General features: G+C 35.7%; 1 protein-coding gene across 6 annotated transcripts; it reads left to right on the top strand.

The window, feature by feature from the left end:
• The first annotated feature begins 210 nt into the window (after window positions 1-210).
• On the top strand, window positions 211-9,070 carry LOC107781923 (putative late blight resistance protein homolog R1A-10). Of its 6 annotated transcripts, none has more exons than XM_075233345.1 (4): window positions 211-868; window positions 2,637-2,669; window positions 3,322-3,440; window positions 4,514-7,421. In XM_075233345.1, the coding sequence occupies exons 3-4, from the start codon at window positions 3,438-3,440 to the stop codon at window positions 6,860-6,862; spliced, it is 2,352 nt and encodes a 783-aa protein (XP_075089446.1). In that variant the 5' UTR covers window positions 211-868; window positions 2,637-2,669; window positions 3,322-3,437; the 3' UTR covers window positions 6,863-7,421. The 6 variants fall into 6 exon arrangements, 4 of the variants coding, with proteins under 4 accessions (XP_075089446.1, XP_075089447.1, XP_075089448.1 ...); XR_012700286.1 differs by lacking the exons at window positions 211-868; window positions 4,514-7,421 and adding exons at window positions 8,337-8,438; window positions 8,700-9,070 and having other exon boundaries at window positions 875-2,669; XM_075233344.1 differs by lacking the exon at window positions 211-868 and adding an exon at window positions 1,902-2,554.
• Window positions 9,071-9,734: the final 664 nt, after the last annotated feature.

Below are 9,734 nucleotides of genomic sequence, written 5' to 3'. Positions count from 1 at the left end.
TTTCTCATCTTGATTCTTGACAGCATTACCAATCCTATTAATTCTCCAAAATTTCATGGTAACTAACAAATTAATGATTCGAATATTAGCTATTAGTATTATTTTAATTTGAGTTTTGTCTCTATTTTGAACTATTATAAATTTGTTTCACTATAAATAATTTATATGACTACAAGATCTTAAATACTCGATGAGACTTGCTTAAATATTTTTTTTCAAATTAAATTATCACATAATCATATTTGTATTCCAATCAAATTATTGAACTTTTGTCTATAACTTTTATAACGAAATATATATATATTTGGGTAAGCAGTTCACATATAAAGAATGAGTCCTATGCTTTGAGATTTTTTGGTATTTTTGTGCTTCTTTTTCGCGATAAATTTTGTACAAATTTTTGTTTTTACAGTATTAACTTCTTAATAATATTCTATTTTAATTCTCTCTTTATTTTAAATTTTGATGGTAAAAAACTTAATGGTTTAAAAAGAGTATAGTCTATCTCTTTGGATAATGTTTAAAATTAATAATAACTCATAAACATATAAATTTTAATAAGTCAAAACATATAAATTTTCTTACATCAATTGACATTATGATAAGCATAAAAAATTACGTTAAAATTATAGATGGCGCACCCATGGCCTCAAAATCCTGAATACGCCTCTGAAACCTTCGAACCATCAATGGCGAGGAACACACCGGAAAAGTTCGAACCATCACCGGCGCGGAGACCATCGATGACCACCATAATTTTTTCTTATGTATCACCCCTCCATAATAGAATATAAAACAACCCTAGTAGTTCAATCAAATCGGACGAGAAATACTAAAAGGGGTGCCTGAATCTGATCTATAATGGCGGGTGAGCACCCAAATCTTGTTTGATTTGTGAAAATTATTGGATTTTATAGTGACTGTAGTTTCAATTGTTCCTCTTTCATTTTTAATCTCTCGAAAAATTATAGCAGATATTCACAAACCCCTCTTTTTTATTCTCTGTTTCTAATGAGATAGAAATAGCATGATTCCAGCGTTTTATTTCGGATTTTATTCCAGCGTTTTATTTCGGATAGGGTGGCTGTGATTTGTAAGGATTTAGGAAGTGTTAATTCTATTATCTATTTGATTTTTTTTTTTTCGTTTTCATTTGACAAAGAGTATTTTGAAGAATGATTGCTGGGAGTATTTGGGGTAGAGCTAGAGAATTTTTGGGGTTGCGAAGGTGAATTAATGGAGGGGGGACTGTTCGGGGTGGTGAGGGTGGCGGCATACAGGTGGGAATAACAGGAGACAGAGAGTAGGGGGTTCATGGTTCGGTTTGGATCGGTTTTTCTCTAAAAAGAAACCAAACTAATAAGTCGGTTTTTCAAATATTAGAACCAAACCAAATCAATTAAGTCGGTTTTTCCTCGATTCGATTTATGTCGGGGGTTTTCGGTTTTTTTTTCCGGTTATTTGTCGGTTTTTTCTTAAATATAAGACATACACTACCAAACACATATTCCAGCGACCACATTTTCAATGTAACACTATCAAATCAATTGCCCATTGAGAAATTTATTATTTACCAAGATATATTAATGATAATTTAATCAAATAGTGATGAATAATTTAATGACTCAATTAAAAATATATTATTTTTAACAAGAAATGGATTCTTACACTTAACAAAAGAAATCTACAAATCAAACTAGAATGTAAAGGTAAAGAACTATACTAAAAGTGCAAACTATTAACATTTACCATAAGTTTTTTGAAACTTTGTATAAAAATATACATATATATAAGTGTAATAATAAATTTGAAATAGCTAATCCTATAGTCGGTTTAGTTTGGTTTTTTTCTGATTAAAACCAATACCAAACCAAATTTGACCGGTTTTTAAAATTAAAAACCAAAACCAAATAAAAAAGTATTGATTTTTTTGGTCGGTTTGGTTTGGTTTTCGGTTTGGCCCGATTTTTCGGGTTTTTATGAACACCCCTAATAGAGAGTAGAGGGAGGAGTGAAGTGAAAATAAAATAAAAAATAAAGTAGAAAATTCTGAAATGAATTGAAAAAATAATGATGTGGCATAAAAAATTTGAGGTGGACATGGATGTGTCATCCACGTTGGATCGTTGAAGACAACGTGAGGTCGGAAGAGTTTAAAAGAGTTGTTTTGAACGAGTAGAGATGTCTGGATGAAACTTTGTAGAATATATGGACCGACATGACAAAGTGGGACAAGTATAAGTGTCATTTAGGTTATTCTGCCGTATTAAAATGTGAATTTGCTTTGTAAAAAAGGGAGTCCAATGTGTCCCGTACCTTTTGTGCTACCAAATAGTGGCATACCACAATCTACCAATTTCTAGAAATACTTTTGAGTTTGGATGGTAGGGGCAATAACCTTTCCTCTGATTACTAAATTAGAAACTCAAACTGTACATATACAGCTAGCTGGCATTGATAATTAAAAATTCCGAATCTGAACATGGACAATGTTATATGTATATTTCTCAATGATTCACAGTGTGAATAGGCCTCATTCATTGACTCACAGTAGGTAAAAAGAATGGTTCTTCAATGTGAAAGCCCTTTTCCTTCTCTCTAATAATTGACTAAACTTCTAAGTTCTATCACCGCAGATTAGAAGCTCTCCGCTCCTCATAGAATTGAAGGTCAGTGTTTTTCTCGCTTAAGAATAGAAATCATATTTCCTTGGTCTCAGATTGGAGGGTAGCAGCTTTTAAACTTCAATGAGTTCTTTTTTCTATTTTTTGTTTCAAAATTAAATTAAGACAACATGGATTTATACTCATACAGTGCTGTTATTGATTGTAAAATTATTACTATTTCATTTACTTTGAAATATGTCGCTATATTTAAATATTAGTCATAGAATGCAGAATTCTAAATTTAATAAGCTGGATTAATAATGAATGAAATAAAGTATAACTGTAAATGTTTAATTGAATTGGGAATTTATAGATCTATGTAAAGGAATCTGAATCTGAAAATGGGAATATCTTGATGTAATTCATGCATAAGGAGAATTTTACATTAGGTTTTAAGAGTTCCTAATCTTAACTGGAGCATTACCATTGTTTGCACCTATTTTTTTCCTGATCTTTATAGTAGGGGTGGACGTTCGGTATTTCGGTTCGGTATTTAAGAATTTCGGTTCGGTATTTCGGTATTCGGTTTATCGATTGTGTATACCAAATACCGTACCAAATTATTATTGATCCAAATGCGCAGATTCAAAGTAAACTCATAGTCTTTGTACAGTATTGGTTTATTTCATGGATTTTCCTCATTCTCTGCTTCCAGTTAACTCATAGTATTTGGCTTCTAAAATCTCTTGGAGCAAGCACTACACTTAGGGAGGTCAAGAATGAAAGGATTCAAAGTAACAAAACTTCAAGTTCCGACAGGTGGATGGTAATATGGTATGCAACACATACTCCTCTAATAAATTTGTTCCATTCTTGTTTATGAGAAAAACAAATTCAATCAGCAGTACAACCAAAAGAAAGCGAAACAACAAACCTCTGAAATTGAAATTGAATCGAGCTCGGAACACTGGAACAGGACAGCAGCGTCTTCGATAGTCGACACTTCGTTTGCCCGGAATTTGTGAGGAGTGAGGAATCGAATCGAGCTGGAAATCGCCTCCTATAACCCTAAATTAGTTTGATGCAGAAAATCAGAAATTAAAAAATTTATACGTCTGAACTCTGAACTCAAAAAGTTCAAAACTTAAAAATGTAAAAACTGAAACAAACCTCAGAGAGTAGTCGAGTACTGGGATGAGATCATGAGAATGAGATGAGACTTACAAAACTTACAAAGTAGTGAAGTTAACCGGTGAAGATGAGATGAGACTCGAGCTCGAATGTCGACTGGTCGTAACTCGTAGAGACGTAGACTGATATCCTAAGCAGTCGATTCTCGTCTAGAATCGCAGACTGATAAGTGATATCCGCAGTCGATTCTCGTCTCCTTCTTGGCTTCTTCTCGAAGAAATGGCTAACTTCTAACCTAAGCACTGAAGCAGTAAGCTAAGCACTAAGCAAGCCCTAATTTGATTCTCGACTTGGGTGTTGGGTTGGGTACTTGCCTACTTGGGTATTGATTGGGATTGGGCTTGGGGGAGCTGGGCCTGGGTGGGAGTGGGAGTGGGACGCTGGGGCCTGGGATGGGGCATGGCCTGGCCGCGTTGGCCTATAAAATAGGTAATTGGGCTTAGTCACTTGGATATTTTCGGTATTTCAGTTTACCAAATTTGTAAAATTATAAAACCGAAAACCGAACCGAAATACCGAAATACCGAAAATTCATTACCGAATTAGACCGAAAAACCGAAAAAACCGAAACCGAAATACCAAATTAATTTGGTTCGGTTCGGAATTCGGTTTTTCGGATTTTTTGCCCACCCCTACTTTATAGTCTTTGTCTACAGTTGCTGGTTTTTTTATTGCTTACTGGAGATTGACCATGTCATTACTATTACTCCTGTTAGGCATACTGCTCTCTGACAGCAAGCATTTTAACCCGAAAAGAGATCAAGCTAATTAGGATGGAGAATGTCAACATTAATGAGATTGCTACACCAAGTACTCAAGAAACTGAAGAGGAACCTGTGGGGCTTGAGGATGATGCTGAGAAGATAATTAAGCTACTGACCAGAGGAATAAGGGAACGGGATATTGTCTCTATTTTTGGCATGCCTGGTCTCGGAAAGACCACTTTGGCAAAAAAGATATTCAAAGATTCTTCTATTGTTTCTCACTTTGATGTTCGAGCATGGGTTACCATTTCACAATCATATGATGTGAGAGAGCTGTTGAGGGACATCTATAAGCAAGTGACAGGTGTTAAGTACAATGGAGATAAGAAGAGTGACATAGCTGATATGTTGCGCAAATGTTTAATAGGCAAAAGATATCTCATTGTCTTGGATGATGTATGGGAAGTAAAGGCATGGGATGAGTTAAGATTATGTTTTCCAATCGGTAGACAAGGAAGCAGAATCATGTTAACAACTCGACTTGAACATGTGGCAATGGAAGTCGAGCACTGTACCAATCCTTATTCCCCTCGATTCCTAACAAGGGAAGCGAGCTGGAAATTGTTGGTGAAAAAAGCATTTCAAAAGGAAACTTGCCCTCCTGAATTCGAGAATGTTGGGGTACAAATTGCAGAATATTGTAAAGGACTGCCTCTTACAATTGTTTTGATTGGTGGAATTCTGGCAAAGAAAGAAAGGAATGTCTCAGAGTGGTGTGAAGTTGCAAACAATTTAAAGTCTCATCTTGGAGCAGTTGAAAGTGAGAGCAACTTGGCACTGCAGTTAAGTTACCGCTACTTACCGGATCATTTGAGACATTGCCTTCTGACTATGGGAGTATTTAGGGAGGATGAAAAAATTGGAGCATCTAAATTGATGTTACTCTGGATGGCCGAAGGCCTCGTTCAATGTAGTGATGAGAGAGGATTGGAGGCGGTAGCTGAAGCTTACTTGACCGATATAATTTCTAGTAGCCTTCTAATGATTTCAAAGACGGCCTTTGATGGCAAGGTGAAGTACTTGCAAATTCATGATGTAGTGCGTGACTTTGTCTTAAACAAAACTAAAGAAGAAAAGTTCATGCAAGTTATAGGGACAAATAACCAATATCAACCTTCATATGATGAGGAACATCGAGTATGCATTCACCTCGACCATAAGCTTCGTCGTGATTTGCAGAGATTCAACAACGAAGTAGATAGATTCCTCACAAGCGGCTCCAAAAAAGGAACATCTTTTGGACAAGAACTTAAATCGTTCTTTGTTACTAATAACGTGGATGATTTTCTTGCTTATAGAGATTTTTGGAATAGTGAGGCTAATTTTCACGGTACTGTTTCTAAAGAGTATTTATCTCGTTCGTATCATTTCTCATCAGTTGGAGACTTTAGACTTCTTAGAGTGTTGGATTTCAGGAACTGCATTCCAGGGGATTATACGAATATAGAAGATATACTGCAATCACTAGTTTACCTGAGATACCTGGGAATGTGTTTTGAAAAGTTTTTTTTCGAGTGGGTATCACACATGTGCGACCTGGAAACTTTACTGGTGGATACTGAGAGAATAGTAGAGGCGACACCTCATATTTGGAAGATGACGAAACTAAAGCATGTAGACCTATTAACACTTTTACCTCGTGAGATATTTGCAGTTTCTGAAGAAGGCCCGTCTAAGATGGAGAATTTGAGGGCCTTTAAAGGCATGTGTTTACTTCGTGAGGATATAGAGTTAATTGAGAGGTTTCCCAATCTTCAAAAGCTTCTCCTCATGATAGCTGATAATGATATTGATGAAGCTAGCTCTCTAGTTCTGAAATTGGATGTTCTTACACAGCTTCAATCCCTCGTGGTTGGTTCGATGTGTAATATCACCAATTATTATTTTCCTTCAAGTCTCAAAGAGCTGATCCTCCGAAAAGTCAATATACCAGCAAGTGCAACTTCCACAATCGCTTGGTTACCCAACCTTCAAAGACTGATATATGAAGGGTGTAAATTCGAGCAAGATGAGTGGGACGTGAGAGATATGGAGTTCCCGGTACTCAGAATCTTAAAATTTCAAGGCGTTCATCTTAGGGAATGGCATGTCTCAGAATCATCATCATTTCCCAAGCTTGAGAGTTTAGTGCTAAGATCTGTTGAATTGCTTGAGAAAATTCCTGACAGTTTTGCGGATATTGGAACGCTTACAACAATCAAGGTGTTCTATTGTGATGATAATGTCAAGGCTTCAGCTTTGGAGATTAAGGAAGAAGTAGAAGCAACTTCAGGATGTGACAAACTAGGTCCACACTCTTAATTGTCACATTTTCAAAGTGAGAGGTGGTTTCTGATCGAGGGGACCTACAGCAAGTGCATTTGGAAATAATATTTTGACTAAATCTAGATAAAGTATCATCCAAATGAAGTTTTTTCTTCAGAATACTCCAACAGAGGAAAGCTTTAAAAGGAATTCCTTTGTGCCATAGCCTAGAAAATGTGTCATTTTTATTTGTCTGTCCGATCTCTCAAGCAGAAGAACAAATGAACTATCCATCAGAACTAAGATCCAATAACATTGATCGTCTGCATAAGTGCGAGAGACATGAATCTGTTCTATGTGACTTTGCATTTAGGATGGACTATCTTAGACAATTTGTTGGAGTTCCATCTACTGTCCTGAGTGCATTCCTTGACCTTAATCTCTCCTGATCTACCTCCAGGTTGTAGTACAAGAGCTAAAGGACCAAGTCCTGTCCGGTTGTGCCACCTAGGGCTACATAGGTCGGGTTGGTTCGGATTTTGCAATTACCAAACCAAACCAATTGTGTCGGGTTATTTAATCTAAAGACCAAACCAATAAAACTCGAGTTTTTCAATATCGGGTTTTCGGGTTATTCAGGTTTTTCGGGTTTTTTCCGGTAAAATATTTGTAGGACAAAACATATAACTTGTGCTCAAAATATTTCTTTAATCCTGGTAAGATACAACTATATAAGGTATTTTCCAAGAAAATAATACAAAATACTAAGATATGTCATGGCATTATCCTAGAATATTCAACAATAAAGACAATAAAATTATGTAATATACATATTGCTAATTAAAAAACAATAATAAAAATAAACATAATCTAAAAGTACTAAGTCATGCGAAAATAAGTAGACTAATAAGGGAGTATTAATTACATGATTAAACGCTAAAGAAAAAATAAAAATAGGTTACGTATTTTTATCTAAATTATTGCAAAACCAAAATAGATATTCAATACATTGCCATTCGTAGTATTGAACTGACTGTCTTTTGTTAGCATTAGTATTGATTTGATTTTGGTTTGGGCTTTTGTTAGCATTATTTATCTCTTATTTAAGTTACTAATATTAATGACTATAAAACTTATTGGAACATTCAAAAGTTCTAAGTCCAACCTTGAAATAATACCTTAAATGATAAAATTATGAAAAAAGTTTAAGAAATATTTGCAAATTACATCACAATAAGTATATTTATATGTTAAATATATCTAAAATTTCTATATATGTAATGCCGAGTTGGTTTGGTTTCGGTTTGACTTTCTTTAGTTAAAATCAAACCAATTATGGTCGGATTTTTTTCCAACACCAAACCAAATCAAACCAAACCATAATCGAATTTTTCTCTCAGTTTGACTCGAACTATCGGGTTGATTCGATTTATCGGTTTTCTTTGTACACCCCCAAGTGCCATCAAAATAATGAATTTCCTTTATTAACTTTCCATATCATATATGGCTCAGCTTTCTTTCTACTCTCCAGGAGCTTTTTGCAGCTCTATGATTGAGTAAAGATCTATTTTCTAGCAATGATATTGGTCCTTAGACAATACTTTGCCGTGATGAAAGAAGCCTATAGACACTGGTGAGTCCTCAGTCTCCACGATCGTTTCATAGCAAATAGCCTTGTATGTTAGAAAGGGAATTAAATCCAACTCCCGCCTCATCCTTAAGTTAGCATAATTTGCTCCATGAGCTTGAATGGTACTTACTATTTTCCTCATTTTGTCCTCAAAAAAAGTTTGCTAAGTATTTGTTTAATTTGGTATAAAACAACTTTTTAAGGATACCGCTTTATAATTGAGCTTGCTTAATTTTGTATGACTGACTGAAATCGAGGTGATAGATTAAGGCTCGGCCTCGGTTATATCGGATCATAATACGAGGATGAATTAATAAGCTCGTGGAACAATGGCTGATCAAGATCGATATCAACCGTGACCGAGTCCGAAGCGAGAAAGAGATCGAATGAGAACGGAGAAGCCTGCTAGGTCGAATAACAGAAACCCGATATAGCCGTGATCAGGCGAGGATCGTGGCGGAAACCTCGGCACGTATCAAGCCAAGACCGGATATTTAGCCCATCATGGGATTTCCTTCTGTAATTATAATTGTACCACAAAAAGAATTCCTCTACTATATAAAGAGGGTCCTAATCATTTTGTAATCACATACATTCTCGCAGATCAAAGCAATATATTACATCTTTTCATTTAAGCTCTATTGTTTGGTTCATACTTTTAGCATACTTTGTTGTTCAAGGGCGATCTAGCTCGAGGGCCACAATTATTCATCACATTGGTTTGATTTATTTTACTGTTAGTTTCTTACGTTAATTTTCACATTTATCAGTTTGTGCCAAGTGAAATCACATATCTTTAAAACCACTTATAAGTTTAATTGTTATCCAATTTTAAAGGTAAACAGTTTGTCGCCCACCGTGGGGCTAAGGATAATAGTGATTGCCTGGTACAATTTTTGTAACACAGACTATTTTACGCTTGTTCTTTAAAGTGTCATTGATTCCAGGATCAACATATCAAACTCTCAAGTAGCGCCCACACACACAGACAATGGCCTTGGTCTTCACGGCGAGAACGGAAACATAACCGCCCCAGGAAATGGAGTACCTCCAGTCAACCTCGATGGAGCTCCGGACGTGGACCCTATCGACGTCAGCTCCCATATCGCCATTAATGGAAATTTGGGCGTCGATCTGAAAATAGCGTCCGCAGAGATGCTCGAACAACCGATAAAAACGCACAGAGCGGTGAAAAAAAGAGGAATTTAGACTTCGAATAATATTCGAAATATTGTAGAATCAACAAGCTACAATAGCACAACTCCAAAATTAGAATCGTGCATCGAGTAGGATTGAGCT

This window comes from Nicotiana tabacum, chromosome 16 (genome assembly GCF_000715075.1).
Source record: "Nicotiana tabacum cultivar K326 chromosome 16, ASM71507v2, whole genome shotgun sequence".
Lineage (NCBI taxonomy): Eukaryota > Viridiplantae > Streptophyta > Magnoliopsida > Solanales > Solanaceae > Nicotiana > Nicotiana tabacum.
The sequence above is the reverse complement of the archived record's forward strand: the minus strand, read 5'-3'. Positions and strand labels throughout refer to the sequence as shown.